Genomic DNA, 18,346 nt, shown 5'->3' with positions numbered 1-18,346 from the left:
CATTTATTACAATGCTTTCCTATTATATAAAGCGAGTCGTTTAGAGTCCAATTCTTAGCCAAGATGTTATCGTATCATCAATGCCATAAACCAGTCTTTCACAACTATCTTGTTTTTGAATGCTATAGAGATGATGCCCTTTTTTCTTTGTCTAATCTCTCTCGTCACATTGACAGCTTTAATTATTAATCATTTGATTTGTGACTAGCTAAGCAGGCTCTCAAATATTGACAAATGTACCATTTAATTAAAGTATCTTCTCATTACCCTCCACTCCAACTTAAGCAGGCAACTGAAACTGCATGTTAACTAAATATTAAAAATAATGAAATGCACTAGACATGGACACTGAAGTATGTGGTTTGTGCTTTTACTCATCACCATCCCATCCTTTCTCCCATTCAAGACAAATTTACACTCAAAGTAGCTACAAATGCTTTTCCTGGGAATAAGACCACCAGTTTAATCAAAGAAAAGGAGTTCCTTATTACATTCAGAGATGCACAGGATAGAGTTCAGAAAAAAAGACAACAATAAAATGATGTTATGCGACCATTCTTGCAGAAAAACTGAAGCCTTTGGTAGTGACACAGCAAGATCTCTTCATAACAAGGAGAGAAACCAGAGTAGTGTGTTTTCAAATGTGTTTTGCTCAGGATCTGGAGTCATATTTACCATAAAATATGTTTTGACATCATATCCTTTGGGACTAAGAAAAGCGGAAGTACAAATTTACACCGCATAACTTATATATACAAATTTTGTGTATAAATAAAAAAATAATAATACACAGAGCAACAATTTACAGTGTTTTTTTTTTCCTTGGAAACTTGTATAATGAACGGTCAGCTAAATTTTACAGGATGATCTCCCTTATAGTTTTGGTGAAAGAAAGCATAAAGTCATAGTCCCTGTGCCACTCAGAATGAGAAACAAATCCACACGATCATAAATAAAGACATCATTTGAGGAAGAAAACACTCATTTCAACTACCATTAAAAAAAGTCTTTAAATAAATTAAAGAGGAGTAAAAAACACAGAGCTCCACTGCATCATTAGATTCTCGGCTGTTTAAAAGGCACCAGACAAGTGCATCCTGAACACAACATAATAAATACAGCACAAAGTGTCAAGGCAGACTCCACCAGTCACCGCCGTAGCCAGATGAAGAGAGATCACACACACACACATAGAAAAACACCACACACACACACACACATCCTACGCGGGTCCGTCTCATGAAAATATGCCCTCACAAATCAAACAAATAAGAAATTATATTTTGCATAAAGAAAATCAAGCTTATTTTAAGAACTATTACAATTGTTGGCATTTTCATGAGAATTAAACACATTTCCCCCCCAAATTCCTGTAGTGTGTCCAAATTTGATTACATAAAAAATTACTATAATGCAAAGTCATTCATTTTTCTTTTTTAAATCAGCATATAAAAGCAGTGAAAAAAACAACAACAACCATGATGTCTAATTACTTTACAATTTAAATAATACCTATTTGTTTGCATTACAGTAATGAGAAATTGAGGTTTTAATTGTTCTTATCACAATGCTGATATGAATGGTCCTGTGTGCATTATTATGCAAAATATAATTTCTTTTGATTTCTGTGACCGGTTTAGTGAGATTCCCCCCCCCCCCCCCCACACACACACACACACTAAACATACACCAGGTCCCGGCTCTGCTTGGACGGGTCGACGGGCTCGTCCTCCTCCTCGTACTCCTCGCACTCGATGGGCTTGGGGCAGCTGTACGGGTGGCCGTTGTCGTCGAAGAAGCGGCGGAAGGTGAACTCGTAGAAGGCGTGCTCCGGGTGCTTGCCGTTCTTGAACCAGCGGTTGAGTGTGTCGTTGTGGTTGCTGTCGGCGTCGTCGCTCCAGAGTTTGTCAGGGTCCACGGGGTCAAAGTTGGAGGTGTCGGTGCAGTGTGTGATTTTAGGGATGTAAGGCGCGTGGTGTTGCTGCCGCAGATCCGTGGAGAAGTCGATGCTCTTGAAGAAAGGCTGGGCTTTAATCTCATCGGCTCCGTTCTTCCCGAGCCGGTCGTCCGGGCCGCGGCAGAGCTTCAGGATCAGGGCGGTGGCCTCGGGACTCAGCTTGGCCTGCGGCGGGATGTGGAGCGATGTCTGCCAGTTTATCACCTGAGGCGGACACACACACACACACACACTCAATCACCTGATCATTATACAAATCAACTATGTGTTCCTGAGCAAACAGGAACACTGCCTGGCCAAAAAAAAAAGAAAAAAAAGAAAAGTCACTAGGTGCGTTTCCATTACAGATTTGCGCAAAACTTTTGCGATTTTTTCTAAATGTCGACAAAAAACTATTTCGAAATGACGGCGTTTCCATTAACCGATGTTATGCGACTAAAACTTCATTTTTCCTCTCGCGATCAGTAAAATCATTCCAAAAACCATGTTAACGGACGTTGGTGGGTTTATATACTATATCCCAGCAGCCACTGCACTGGCCATTATTATTAATGGAAGGAGATGTGTGTGTGTTTTCCAGTCATTAATGGTGAGGAACGACCCTTATTATACTGTGAGCGGCACATATGAGGAGTTTCTGGGTGTTTCTCCCTCAGATCTGCTTCGAGGTCTTGATTGTGGCATTTATTTGAGGTTTAGAATCCATTATTGCTGTAATTCTTCTGTCTATTATGAATTTAATAAAGAAATCTGTCTCGTATTCTGTCCAAACACACCGCGTCATCTACGTCAGGTGACTGTAAATGCGCAAAAACTGTTTCCATTGCAGTTTTGCGAAATATTTCTTTTTCGAATTGCCTGAAAAAAACCCTCATGCGAGCGCAAAAACTTTTTTGCGATAAATGGGAGTTTTTGCGAAATTGACGTGTTTCCACTGGGCGTATTTTCAATTCGCAATGTCAATTTGCGCAATTTGAAGGGTAATGGAAACGCAGCTACTGTTTGGATTTAAATGGGTAAGTGCTTAAGAGTGTATGATTGGATCATTATTGCAGTGATTATGATGTTTCTATCATGTTATAGTATGTTTGACATCAGTTCTTCTAACACTAATTGATGGAGTGTGTAGCTTTTCATTTCTTAAACAACCATGTATGAAACACATCATGATCATATTCCAGGATGACAGTGTCAAGATTCTTCCGGCTCAGATTGTGAAAGAATGGTTGTGAGGAGCTTGAAGATGAAGAGTCATTTTCACACATGAGTTGATGCTCCTCTGAGTCCAGATCTTAAACTCAGTGAAAGTCTTCAGGATGTTCTGGAGGAGACTTTACAGAGAGCTGGACTCTTGCACTGACAACACAAGATCTTCACCAAAGACTGATGCACCTCTTGATGGACATTAATGTTGTGATGCTATGTCCATCAAGAGCCTGAGGTGCATCACATTTTGGTGAAGATCTTGTTGATTTAAATGTGAAATCTTCGAATTAAATGCCGCACATGTGCATTACAGAATTATAGAGCAAAATATATTCTCACCTTCATCTGGGTCTCGAGAGGAGTTGTTGCCAGAAAAGGAGGCTGACCGACTAACATCTCATAGAGGATAACACCCACACTCCACCAATCACAGAGCTGCGTGTAACCTAGGATTTAAAAAAAAATGTATAAAACGAAACAATCAATTCACTTTCATAAATTTAAAGGGTAATGAAATCTCAAGTTTACAGCAGTGGAAAGTTCTGAGGTTTCAAAGCACTTTCAAACACTACCGTGCGCTGATCATTGTAGCCAATCACAGACATATCCGATGAGTGCATGAACACAATGGCCAATCAGAGGCGTTTAGGATTTTGCTCAACAGCGCCACAATTTTAAAATTTCAGTACTGACTTGGTATGAAGTCGGTACTTTGTGACAACTCTAGTATATAAAGAATATCCAATGCTTTGGGAGTCGGCAGTCCTAAACCCGTCAAGGTACCAGCACAGTAAAACACTCCGCAAAACATCACCTAATTACCGTTACAGACAAAATGCCAGAAAATATCGAGATCGTTTTTTGTCAATATAGCAATAATAAGTATTATTATTATTATAATACTGAAGAACAGGTTAAGTAGAAATACAATTAATATGCAATATAGTGCATATATTTATTAAAATGCTCCATTGAAGTTAATTTTTCTAGCTGACTTAAGGAGTTTTTGGACGTTGAATGGCTTTTCTGAGGTAAATTAATTATAAACATTATGTGCCATTGTTTACAAGCTGTTTTATTGACGTCTATCTGCGGTTGAAACACGGATTTCAGTAAGTTGTACTGTATCTTTCAACATACCTTCTGATGTTCATTCATGTTAATTTCATGCTGTAACTAGTAGTAAAGCAGAAGAGATGATATATATGATCTGCCACATTAAAGGGAGCCAAAATGGTATTTATTGTTTGAATTTCAGAATAAAATTGACAGAATTTGAAAGATGAACAAGTTTCATATCAGAACAAGTAACAAAGCTTATTGTGATTTATTAGATGGGAGGGACGTAATAAAGCACAGACTGAAAGATCAATTCATGGGATCTAAGAATCAATTTCGGTTCTTCAAAATAAGAATCCATCAAAATCAAGAACTGCTGACATGTTGTGCCGTACACACCTGTGCGCAGCAGGACCTCGGGGGCGATGTAATTGGGCGTGCCCACCAGCGAGTGAGCCAAGCAGCGCTGATGCTGTCGGGCGGCTCTGCGCTCCAGCGGCTTCAGTCGGTCCCCACAGCGGCAGCTGGCAGAATCTTCCCACTCCTTACTGAAGTCCATGCTGTCCTGCCGCACATGATCACCTGACAACACACAGACACACCAAGTTCAACATCATTCATTATTCAATAGTGAACAATTCAGGGGTGCGTTTCCTGAACAACTACGTAACTCGCTGCTTAACGACCATGGTACGATGCATCGTTGAAGAAATCAACTAGCTAATCACGACTGTTTCCCGAAACTGTATTGTCGCAAAGTGGTCGTTCGTCACGCACGTGGAGGAGTGATAACTTCTTTTAATGAATCTGTTTGAGATCGAATTAATGCTAGATGTTTTGCTATAAATTACAGACATGACATCTGAGGACTATTTCTCATTTTTATCAGTTATTTTGCTTTATTTCCAGATTCAGTCATAGGCTCGTTCTTACTTAGTAAGGATTTATTAAGTCCACATGTCATGCAAACTAGAAACTCTGCTTCTAACCACAGGTGGAGAGCTGTCGTCCCAACCACACAACTCTGCGATGCTGTTTGCGAATGTTCGTTAGAACGATGGTTTCGGGAAACACAGACTCGTTGAACTATGCTGATAACGACGGAACTTGCGAACATAGTTGGCTAACGATGCTTTTGTGAAACGCACCCCAGATAGGGTCCATAAATATTGACAGAGTCACGCTGATGTGATGGTAGAAAGTGTGTGTTCTGTATCAGAATGTCAGTCAGACCTGAATGTGATTTTGCAGTGGTTTGTAGACAACTACTTCCCACTGAAACCCACTTTCCAGGAGGCTTTTGGAGGCTGAAGCACTGGTGACAGTTCTTTCAAATCTTTCATCATTTGCAATTGTAATATTTTTGTAAACATCATTACATTAAAGGCACACTATGTAATTTTTCACCGCTAGAAGACGCATATTATAAACAAAGGCATAGCTTGATGAGCAGTGGAGTGCCGCAGACGACCTCTTCCGCTTCTTCGGTCATATATGTGGGGTAACAGTTTAGATACATTTGAGAGTGTTGAAAGTTGTTATAATGCTACTCTGTGCGTTCGCTACTATATGAGAGACATGTTGCACACTGCAGTGAGCTAGACCAATATTAGCTTAAAACATGGTACTCGCGGTAAATCAAGAAAATGAGATTTAAACAATAAGACCAACAGTGTTGAGCTATATAACAATTAGTTTTCTGTCTATAAATGTATCCAAACAGTTGTTGCCTTGTCTAATAAAACACAAAATATATTAAAGCGTCTGGTGTTTCCATGGTTTCTACTAAAAACCGGAAACCGAGGGTAACGCGGGTATGATGTCATTGATAGGCGACGCACAGACATGGTTGGTGTCCTGGTTAAAATTGCTTATTTCTCTGGATTTAAACATTCTTGGAAACATTTGGGATAATGTAAGTACACAAGTAAAAAATATATATAACATTGTTCAAGTGGTTTTTGGACATTCTAATCCAAAAATCTTACATAGTGTGTCTTAAAGCATAAAGCATTAAATGACTGGCAAGGCGACATTACCTACAACAGTAGCCTAAACCACTGACAAAGTAACTTTTGGCATAAAAATAGTTATAATGGCACGAAATCATGGGGTCAAGTCATCAAAAATAAGTTTTGATCTCACCGCTTTGGTAGTATTTGGAGTCGTGAGTCCACCGGAAGCCAGTGCACAGGCCAAAGTCAGTCAGTTTGATGTGTCCATCACGATCAATCAGGATGTTGTCGGGTTTGATGTCTCGATGGATAAAACCCATTTTGTGGACGCTTTCCACAGCACAGGTGAGCTCTGCGATGTAAAACTGAGCCAAGTCCTCTTGGAAAATGCCCATTCTGATCAAAAGACTCATCATGTCCCCGCCAGGGATGTAGTCCATGACAAAATACAAGTTATCTTTATCCTGGAAGGAGTAGTACAAGCGGACGACCCACTCATTATCTGCTTCAGCGAGAATGTCCCGCTCGGCTTTCACATGGGCCACCTGGTTTCTCAACAGGACGTCTTTCTTACGGAGGGTCTTCATGGCGTACAGCGCTCCCGTGTCCACTTTCCGAGCCAAACACACTTCTCCAAACGCCCCAATTCCCAGAGTCTTGATCTTATCAAACATGGATTTGTCCATTTTGGCGCGCTTGAGGCGGATGTAGTTGGACTCCTTCTGGGACAGCATCATGCGCATCTGTTCCTGTGCGTCGCCCGAAAGCCCCACCTGAACACACAACACACGCGGTTACAACAGCCCTCACAAAACACACACTTGTACATAAACACAGGCAAATTTGCTCACACAACACACAAAGACACAGATTAGCTAAACTTCTGAAATCATTTCAGACAATATACAATATTCACCATCACAACATTGGCAGGCAGTGTCCAGCACTGAGAAACAGCAAAGCATGCAATGCACAGGGTTTCCTACAGTGATCTAAACTATTATTTACTACTGAAGTAGGGGTGTAATGTATGGAAGCTTGTTTCCGCCACTGAATAATAAATAAATAATAATAATTGCGACTTTTTATCTCACAATTCTGACTTTTTTTCTCAGAATTGCGAGATATGAAGTCAGAATTCTGAGAAATAAAGTCGCAATTGGGAGATATAAAGTCAGAATTGCACGATATAAAGTTGCAATTGGGAGATATAAAGTCAGAATTGTGAGATATAAACTATTCTGAGGTAAAAAAAAAAAAAAGTCTGTCTTTTTTTCCTTAGAATTGGACTTTATATCTCACAATTGTGAGTTTATATCTCACAATTCTAAGAAAAGACGTCAGAATTGCGAGATATAAACTCGCAATTGCGTGATATAAAGTCGCAATTGCGAGAAATAAAGTCAGAATTGCGAGATGTAAACTCGCAATTGTGAGATAAAAAGTCGCAATCATCTCTTAAAATGTTTTATTCTGTGGCTGAAACAAGCTTCCATAGTAATGATACACTCATGTCACGATTCGATACAAATCACAGTACTGAACTCACGATATGATCGCGATATTTTGAGCCAAAATAAAGAGGTTTTTTATTATTATTATTAATAATTATTTTATTATTATCAAATATTACCCCCATTGCATTATATTCATTATAGGCTAGTAGTTTAATGTAGTAATGTCACTGAAACTCTGTAAACTTGCACTCGCGCTCTCAACGCAGGCATTTGTTGGATCTCTTACACAGACAAGCCGCGCTTGTTCACTACAGTTTGCGTGTCGTTGTAAATCTGTTCATCATATCAAAGCCATCGTGTCTCTTCAGAAGACTTGGATTTGGATTAAACCACTCGATTGATTATTCTTGCGATGCCTTTAGGACATTTATTGGATCTTTTAAGTTTTAGAGGAGCGGACTTTAAATGGAGGGACATACATTTCTCAGATATCATAAAATTGTGTTTGGAAGTTAAACGAAAATCTTATTGGTTTGAAATGACATGATGGCGAGTACATGACAGAATTTAAAAAAATTAGACGAACTATACCTTTAAATACAGTAAGCTGAGTCTTGGATAATGGACTATTTTTCGTCGCATTTATCAATATCTCGATATAATGATGTATCATCATTACACCCCTATTTTAGTCATACATTGCACAACTAGGACATGCAAATGTAACCTAAATTTGCAATGTCACTTGAATTTCAACTGCAATCCACCTGGATATCCCTGCATGCTTTTTTATCAGATCACATGCATCTCATCAACTATAATTACAAGCTCTTTATTGCAAGAACCTTGCTTTCTGTTATTCAATCCATTTAGATTTCCATTCATATTTTGGGGGCAGATTTTCAACTGGTGAAATTTCTGTGCACCCCAACCGAAAAACACTTTCCATTATACATTCATGTAAATTTTGACCTGAAAATATGAAAATAAGCCTCATAGACATGTTATAAATCAACCCTGTTGAACATTTAAATAATGCTTATAATGTTGTGAATCTGTGTTGGTAAGAAAATTGGTATTTTACTGAAATGCTAGATCATAACCCTACACTGGAACACAAAACAATAGTTCAATTAAAAAAAATAACGAGCAGCCAGGTAGCAGCAATTAAAAATGCAAAGTGTGAGGTGGGTTATGAAACATGCAGATTTAGATATAGGTCTTTCATTCTACCCAATCCATCACCCACTCCATCACCCCGTACCCCTCAATCTGCGCAGAACATGTGAAAACACTGGATGGATCCCATGTGGGAGTAGATGTGAGCTTAATGCAGGAAACCATTAAGATCATAGCTCCGTTCTAAAACCCAGTGAACTGTCTAAATTGTTAGCTATCCTAGCCATCACTAAACCTCCTAAGTGGCCATCTGAAATGAGGAAGCAACTCTGTGTGTCATACAAATAGCAATCACAAAACTTTTAAGGTGACTGAATGTTGCTTTTGTGTGAATAAATATTAGGTGATTGCATTCTCTGCAACAGACACCTAGCATTTTTGCTGAAAATTTTTGCCAATAATATGTCCATTACGCTTCATGCCTTTTCAACATAAAGGCTATGATGATGAGGTGATGATGTAGGCAGCTCAGTAGAGCTTTAGACCAGAGCTCATGAAAACATATTTAAGTAAAAGACTCATACACTCATGCCGTCCAACTGACAGGGTCTTACTTTACCACACACTGAGTGACGCCTACTCCGGAAGAAACCTTTAAACTATGAAAACCAGTTGATCAGACAAAGAAAAGACGAAAGAAGGCGGCTTACAGAGGAGATCCACAAACTGAAAGATATGGAAGACAGACAGAGAAAGAGAATAAAAAGGCAGGAAATAATGAAGGGAAAAAGATGTGAAAGTTAGAGTCAACAGTAGAGTAAAGGGAGCAGAGAGCATTGTGGGGGTGAAGAAAGGCATGCTGACCCGCTGCATCTCGCTCTCCAACTGCTTCTTCCGTCGGTGTCTCTGCTGGTGGTTCTTCAGGACGTTCTCCACGTGCTGCTCCATGAAGAACTTGAAAGCCTGCGGCGAGTACATGGGAACTCTGCTTTCCCCTTTGCGCTCCTCGTCCCGCTTGAGACGGCGCACCGGCACGGGAGAGGTGGTGATGAGCTTCTTCTCGCGCTCCTCCGAGGCCTCGGGACTCTTCTCGCCGGAGCAGGTGCTGTCGGTGTCGGTGTCGTGCTCCGCCCCGTCCTCCTCTCTGCTGCTGGGTTTGGGCGTGGGGTTGGGGTCGTACCCTGGAGGCGGCGGCTGCTGCTGAAGCAGGTGTTTGGGATAGGGAGGCGGTGGGCCCTGGTAGCTGGGCACTTCTGCGCTCGGCTCCTGATACGCAGTGGGCGGCTGCTGAAGCCAGGGCGGGTGCGTAGGGGCGACGGCCGTGTGCAGCTCTGGCTTCTGCACACGCATGCTCTTCACCGGCTGCAGGACGGGCGCCTGTGTGATGGTGGTGACGGTCGTGGCGGAGGGCTGAGAGCTGGGCACAGAGGTGCACTGACGCCCGCTGGTGAAGGAGTTGGAGCGGCCCGGCGCGCTGTGGGGCCATGAAGGAGGAGCATCCTGATTGGGCGAAGTCTGAGGTCTGACCTGGGGAAGCCCTCCAAGGTTGTACATATCAAGGTTGTGGCTATTGCGGTTGGGCACCAGCATGCTTGAGGGGAGGTTGTTTCCGTTCGAGGGTGTGGAAAGCGCGCTGGATTGCATCTGCTGGGCCGTGGGACTCTGTCTGTTGGACTGGTGCATTGGATATGGAGGAGGCGGCGGCTGCCTGTTATTAATGCCCATGTATTCCCCTTGCATGGCACCATTTTGAGGCCAGGATGGGGGGAAGGTGAACTTGTTGCCACCGGAGTTTTGCATGATGATGGGCTGCCGACCCACAGGCACTGGACTGAGCCCCCGTTGATTCTGGGACGGAGGGTTTATGTAGCCGTCGGGTCGGGGCCCCTGAGGCACAGGAGAGATCCGGGGCACCAGGTAATCCAAGTTCCCAGAATACCGCTTGGTTGAGGGATTGGAGTCCCATGAGGAGGGAGGAGGAGTGATGCTGCGCACCTGTCGAGGGTTCACTCGTTGGCCGCTGGCTGCAGCAGAAAGGTTTTGAGGAAAGGTGGCGGGCCGTGAGAGGTCACTTTGAGGTCCAGGGCTGCTGGGACGGTAAATCATGCCATCGGTCATTAGAGCACTGTGTCGCTGTGGGGCCAGTGATTCCTTTGAACCCTTCCAGCTTTGGCGCCGCAACACTGTCTGTTGAATTTGGGATGGACCTAGAAAAGAAATATCCATACATTACAACAATACTATCAGGAGCCTGTGCAGAACTTTCAGAAGCCCAGTTAACAAGACTGTTTATTTACATATAAGGGCCCGAGAGAAATCAAAACCTAAGGACTCTAAACCACCTACTACTTCTATGTGGACTACAGAAGTATCATCCTATGTACCTCTTGAAAAAATGGCATTTTGTTTGAAGAAACGTCAAGATCTGTTTGTAAAACACTGGGGCAGTTTCCTTTCATATATGGGTATACAACAACAGGACAAAATACCTAAATTTCATATGACTTTAAATGCATTTTTCTTGTTTAATCTGTTTATGGTTTATTAGTGGCACTGTGGGAGGGAGGTTTGGGGTGTGATATAGGGTTGTGATATGGAAAGAATTATTCAGTTTGTATTATGTATTGTTTTGTTGTTGTTTTTTGAAGAAAAAACCCAATAAATATTATGTTCAAAAAAAAGAAAAAAAGAAATCAAAACCTGGGCATATTAAGGTGCCTTTACACTGACTGATCATCTGAGCTGCACGATATGCACACTCATCAACAGTTGGGCGAATTTTGGTGAATTACCTTAAATCAACCATTCACAATTACTTGAATGAATTGAATTACTAGGTGTGGGTAATGACACAATTCAATTCAATTCCGCATTATGAGTCAGAATCTGCTGACGGGTAATTAAATGTAATGTAGAAATGTATCATCTTTTACTGGAAAATTAAACAACATTTTAATCAAACTTTGATAATTGCCTTAAATTAGAGATGCACCGATTGATCGGCTGGTGACTGGAATTGGCCGATTTTCACGTGATCGGCCGTGACCGGCGACCGGCCGGTCAGTCTGACAAATGCCGATTCTATGCCGGTCAAATGCACTCGGGCGCCGCATGATTAACATCGCGCAACATCAGCATCACACGTGCACACGGTACACACATGTAGAAAACCTCGTGAATTACGTCCGTTCAGACCGCAAGCGCGTATTTTTTTTCGGCGTGCATGTTAATCAATGAGTGCATTCACAACGGGAGCAGGAGCAGCGCGTGAGCGTCAAGCAGGAGCGTCACGAGCAGTGAAGCGCGTGTTTCGGCGCCGAGTCCATTTGCTGCACTGCTCACGCTCAATTAAAGGGAAAGCACACTTTTGATGGACAAAATAGCCTAAATAGGGTTTCACCAAAAAAGTGCCCAGAATGCACAGACTTTGTAGCCTAGAAATCTAGACGCACCCTAGCGGCAGCAAAATGTATTTCGCAGCCAGGTGGGTCTAGCAACTCTCAATAGACCTTCTAGCTGCAAAAACCTAAATTGGGTCAGGCCAATCACGTTGTGTATAGAGTAGGCAGGGGCCGGCTTAACATATGACGACAGAGTTGCGACGGCTTCCACTTGAAAACAAAGAATGGCAGCTGCTGATGGAGAACAACGGTCTTTCGAATCGGCTTTGGCCGCGACTCTGGAGGACTTGGAGTTAAGTTTTTCTTTGAGAAAAGAGCAAAGAACGGCACTTAAGTCATTCTTTAAAAAAAGGAAGATGTGTTCGTCGTTTTGCCGGCCAGATATGGCAAAAGTTGAATCTATCAACTAAGCTCCGCTGTTGGGAAAACGCTCTGGTTGGTTTAAGCGCTGTCCTATTGCGTGCAGAGGGAATTTGAAAGACAGCCGTTTATCCCGCCCCTCGGATTAAACCGCGTCTATGGTGAGTTTACAGACCTAACATCTTGATGTAGGTGTTTTAACAAGAACTGGAGTAGGCTATGTCAGAAAAGAAAACGAAGACTAATATTTATAGAAAATGTACCCATTTAAACTTGTTTTATTATTCAGTTTGTACAAGTGATTGCAATAGGCCTGTGTGTGTGTGCTTTGAGAAATATCTTTATACTGCAAGGCTATATTAATTTAATTTTTTATTTATATATTATTTTATTGCCATTCCCTGTTTTCATACAGACGTTTAGTTTGTTAAATACATATATAAAAAAATATTGGATATTGATTGTGAAAAGGAAATGGTTCTTCCATAACACTGCACTTTAGATGTGTGTGAACTATGCAAATTGTAAAATGTTCTATTACAGAAAAGATATAAAATAAATATTTGTGTGTGCTGTAAAGTGGTTAGAAAAAATGAAATCGGAATCGGCTAAAATCGGTATCGGCAGGTCAAACTCGGAAATCGGAATCGGCCCAGAAAATTGTAATCAGTGCATCTCTACCTTAAATCTATTAGACAACTGAGAAGATAGTGATCAAACTACATTTTATAAAGATCACCTATCAAGTTTCTGAATCTTACATTAGCATATGAGTCAAATTGGACGACTACAGGGATTCATCAAGATCACTCATTTAACTGTTCATCTACTTTTGACTGATATATCAAACTGGAAGTGTGTCTTAGTGGTGTTAGGTACCGGTTTGCTTTATCCCCGTGTTCACAGGACGCGCGGCGGCTGTTATCTGCTCCCTCGCAGGCTCCTGGAAGTTCATCCTGCTGATGTACTCGATGGCTGCCTCCACACTACGACTGTTCGTCTGCTTCAGCGCACGAACCACCATCTCCTGTACACACACACAGACGATGATGATGACCACTGAGTGACATCCAGACTTACCATATACATTTATAAAGAACTGGCATTCACAATGCATCTGAAGACATGGTATTCATATTCATTATTGTTGTCCATAACACTTTGAGACTTTTATCTAAGGAAATAAGGTAGGCTATTCAAATAAAATATTCTTTTACTAATACTAATGAAAATCAGTGTAACATTGGCACTCATGAAATGCCAAAAGGGGAAACAAGTTGCACTGGTATCTCTGAGCTCACAGTTCAAAGCTGCGAACACAGATCGCTCCTGAACACTTCATTTGCATTTGTGCGATACTGTTTTATTATTTCATGGCTCTCTAGAGCACTAAATTGTGATTGGTCATGGCATTCTGCGGTCAGATATTTGTGCATATAAAGCTGTCCCAGGCAACTGCATTCCCACAGAGCTGTGCTAGTTTCACGTCACTGCACACATTCTAGTCACATAATAAACTAATTTTGTGCTCAAATCACTATTTCATGACCTTGTATTTTTAATTGTTTGGCAAGCGCAACCATGTAATAATTGTGAAGCAGCAGACTGTACGTTATCCCATTGAGTCCTGATCATCACCCTGTCGCCTTTGGCTTATATATATATATATATACATATACAGTACAGGCCAAAAGTTTGGAAACATTACTATTTTTAATGTTTTTGAAAGAAGTTTCTTCTGCTCATCAAGCCTGCATTTATTTGATCAAAAATACAGAAAAAAAATGTAATATTGTGATATATTATTACAATTTAAAATAATTGGTTTTCAATTTATTATACTTTAAATGATCATTTATATCTGTGATGCAAAGCTGAATTTTCAGCATCATTACTCCAGTCTATCACATGATCCTTCAGAAATCATTCTAATATTCTGATTTATTATGAGTGTTGGAAACAGTTCTGCTGCCTAATATATTTGATGAATAAAAGGTTAAAAAGAACTGCATTTATTCAAAATAAAAAAATATTTTCTAATAATATAAATCTTCTTTACTATCACTTTTTATCAATTTAACACATCCTTGCTGAATAAAAGTATTGATTTATTTCAAAAAAAGAAAGAAAATTACTGACCAGTAGTGTATATTGTTGTTACAAAAGATTTCTATTTTTAAAAAATTTGCTTCTTTTTTTTTTTACTTTTTATTCATCAAAGTATCCTAAAAAGTATCACAGGTTATGAAAAAATATTAAGCAGCAGAACTGTTTCCAACTTTGATAATGAATCATCATATTAGAATGATTTCTGAAGGATCATGTGATAGACTGGAGTAATGATGCTGAAAATTCAGCTTTGCATCACAGAAATAAATGACAATTTAAAGTATAATAAATTGAAAACCAATTATTTTAAATTGTAATAATATATCACAATATTACTTTTCTTTTCTTCTGTATTTTTGATCAAATAAATGCAGGCTTGATGAGCAGAAGAAACTTCTTTCAAAAACATTAAAAATAGTAATGTTTCCAAACTTTTGGCCTGTACTGTATGTATATATATATATATATATATGAACTAAATTAAGAACTCTTTTACAACACAAATGAACCATCACTAAACTTAAGCTGGACTGTGACGCTATTTTCTTCTGGAAACAAACTCTGTTGCATTATTTTCCTGTTATCTCTGTAAAGCTGCTTTGAAACAATCTGTAATGTAAAATGCACTATATAAATAAAGGTGACTTGACTTCTTGACTTGTACATTATCGTTATTAAAGTATACTGAAGCCTTTTCTGTCTGCCTGTACAACCAGACTAAGAGACCAAAATCTGTTTTCTCAATCTGTATGCATATCCATCTATTTCACGAGGAATGCAGAGCAATTCATCTTAATGGAAAACACTAAAATATGTACATCACACACCCACATTGTTGTTAGTGAGCATGAGTATGACACGTTGAGCTCGCTTCTTCCACCAGAGCTGGTATGGCAACATACCGTGACTGTCATTCCTCAAATAAGCGAAATTATAAAGTGACAGGAGAGAACATTCCTGGCACAAATGATTGAAGAGTAAACAAACTTCTCATGTCAGTACGTTCAACTCCGACCAAATCCAACAAGGAGCATTACCTCATCAAAGCCCGCGTCCTGCAGCACCTGCAACATGTGCTTGTTGATGTCTGTGGTGTGTCCACTGGAGGTAGTTTCATTAAAAGCAAAGGGCATGAGTGATTTGCGGATCTCCTGCAGGGCTCGGTGGTGGTGGGGGTTCTTGGGGTTGGTGCTGCGCCCCTGTTGTCTGGGATCGTCCAGCGGCCCCTTCCCGGCGCTCCCGTCGGCCTTGGGAGCATCCGAGGGCCGGGAGAGGTTCCTCAGGCTCTCTCGGATCTCCTGCAGCATCTGTTGACTGTTGCCACTGTAGTTGCTCGCAGGGAACGTCTTGGGTCGCATCTGTCTGTATCCCTCGGGTTTCTCGCCCCTCTTCATGTAAAAACATACGTTAAGAGCCGAGGTGGTGAAGAGGCTTCCAGGTGGAAGAGTGGAACTGTCCAGATTTCAGTGTTTGTTTCACCTAAACACTAGAGAGATGTCGGCGTATCAGTAAGCATGCATTATAAACATCAATGTCATTTCAATTGCATAATTAAAGGGTTGGTTCACCTAAAAATGTACCAAAAAAAAAGTGCATCCATCCATCATAAAAGTAATCCATACGACTCTGCAGGGGTTAATAAAGGCCAAAACGATGCGTTTGTGTAAGAAAAATATCCATATTTATAACTTTGTAAACTGTAATCACTAGCTTCCGGTAACAACCGTCCACGAGAGAGTCTAGTTTCGGCGAAAGAGTGACCTCTGACCTCTGAGTAGCGTAAGCTTAGCCTCTCGTGGTTCAAACAAACAGGGCTGGGTAACAAACTCAAGGTCCTCCGACAATTCTCTTTAGAAATTCTCGTTTTAGACTTCTAATTCGTGACCGGTGTTTTGTTTTGCTCTATCCTTAAATTCTAAAGTTTTAAATATGGATATTTTTCTTACAAAAACGCATGACTTCGCTTCAGAAGGCCTTTATTAACCCCTGGAGTCATATGGATTACTTTTATGATGGAAAACAAATGGTACCATTCACTCCCATTATAAAGCTTGAAACAGCTTTTTTATATATATTTCCGATTGTGTTTGGCTGAAAGAAGATAGTCATATACACCTAGGATGGCTTGAGAGTGAGTAAATCATGAGATCATTTTTTGGGTGAACTATCCCTTTAATGCTTGTAACAGCTACATGCTGATCCTCATTAAAAGTAAAACAAGAAAATGAAGCCTAATTTGCAAAGATGTTTTTTATAATGCTTAATATCATCATGGGTTTCTTTCTATATTTAGATTTTACTTGAAGTTTTCAGTGATAATGATAGTTCAAGATCATATGACAACATTTACTTTTGTGGTAACTTACATATCTAAAGCTCACCAGACCACAAATATGTAAGACTATAAATAAAACGCCAATAGGAACCAGTGATTGTGATGATCACACAGATAAACAGGTTTACACAAAGTATGCGTCTGAAACCTAACTACAGCCTAGACAGCATCAGTGCCCAGAAACGATGGCCAGATGCTGTCTAGGTAGGCATCTCCACAGGGTTTCAAACACAGTCGTAGTGTCCAACAGATTCACACACTGCTAACCCAGTTAGCCACTCACAGTATGTCTCACGTTCACAAGAGTGTAGACGTATTGCCACATAATGTCATTGAAAAACTTTAAACATTATTTCTACCATATAATGAGCATGTTAATGTTGATAAATCATTGATGAATCGGTACAACAGGTACCTGAGGCCTAAAGCTGAGGCGATAGCATAGCGCTATCATACACCGAATTAGAGCGAATTACATTCACTTACCGCTTACTGAGGGCGCAACACCATGTTTGTACATGTATCGACCTCTGCGCACTGTGAAATCCTCATGAGTACCCGTTCTGCTGTGTCTGACAGATACATGTATTTGTTGACGGACCGTCAAGCACTCTTTGGTATTTACTGTCGTCTTGAGTTGTTTTACAACGGCTGTCATGCGCGTTACAAGAGCCCGGATGTTGTGACACGCCCTCTCTGCAGAGCCCCGCCCTCTTCCCAGAGCCCCGCCCCCAGAGGAACTTGCACGAGACCACAGACCCTTCCTTCAGTGGGAATGATGAATGATGAATGATGAACGCAAGAGGTGCGTCAGCTGCCTTTGTGGACACAGTTTGTTACGTAATAAATTGAGCTAGCCATTGTTCATGTCCAAAATGTTTCCAGTCCCAGAGCAGGTCATCTATGGCTCTGCCCTCAATGGTAGTACATTCATTCTCAGAAAACGGTGCCATTTCTTACTGATTTATTTGTATTATTTTTTTATTTTCCATTTTTGTTGTTTCATTTTGAAAGGTTACAGTTGAGAATTCAATTTAAAAAAATCCAGCCTCAGGCCCAAATACTAACAGGACTGTAACCAACAAAAAGGAGCAGTTAAACTGTACCACCGGATGATGAATTGTACATTTTAAAGGGATTTGCTATGTGGGATAAGTTTTTCTCAAATTCTTGGGATATTTCTTATTCAACAGTTCAAAACTTTTCATAAACATAGTTAAACAGATTTTTATTTTTTAATAAAGCACAAAATGTTTCCAGACAACTTCATAAAATAACTAAAATAAGTGTAAAATAACACTAATATCAAACTAATATCAACTTTTAGGTTTGTTAAAAGCATTATTTTAAATGACCTGGCAAATCCAGTGAAACACACACCAATGAAA

At 40.4% G+C, this 18,346-nt stretch overlaps 1 protein-coding gene across 2 annotated transcripts; it reads right to left on the bottom strand.

Moving 5' to 3' along the window:
* Positions 1-434: 434 nt before the first annotated feature.
* lats1 (large tumor suppressor kinase 1) lies at positions 435-17,632 on the bottom strand. 2 transcript variants are annotated; one of them, XM_084091318.1, is made up of 8 exons: positions 17,445-17,632; positions 15,661-16,109; positions 13,394-13,541; positions 9,618-10,960; positions 6,368-6,950; positions 4,622-4,804; positions 3,503-3,609; positions 435-2,161 (listed from the first exon to the last, which is right to left on the bottom strand). In XM_084091318.1, exons 2-8 carry the CDS (start codon positions 16,015-16,017, stop codon positions 1,679-1,681), a joined length of 3,204 nt encoding a protein of 1,067 aa, XP_083947444.1. In that variant the 5' UTR covers positions 16,018-16,109; positions 17,445-17,632; the 3' UTR covers positions 435-1,678. The 2 variants fall into 2 exon arrangements, with proteins under 2 accessions (XP_083947444.1, XP_083947445.1); XM_084091319.1 differs by having other exon boundaries at positions 15,661-16,102; positions 17,445-17,579.
* Between the last annotated feature and the right edge of the window lie 714 nt (positions 17,633-18,346).

The sequence above is a fragment of the Abramis brama genome, assembly GCF_963993115.1.
Source record: "Abramis brama genome assembly, chromosome: 18".
NCBI lineage: Eukaryota > Metazoa > Chordata > Actinopteri > Cypriniformes > Leuciscidae > Abramis > Abramis brama.
The sequence above is the reverse complement of the archived record's forward strand: the minus strand, read 5'-3'. Positions and strand labels throughout refer to the sequence as shown.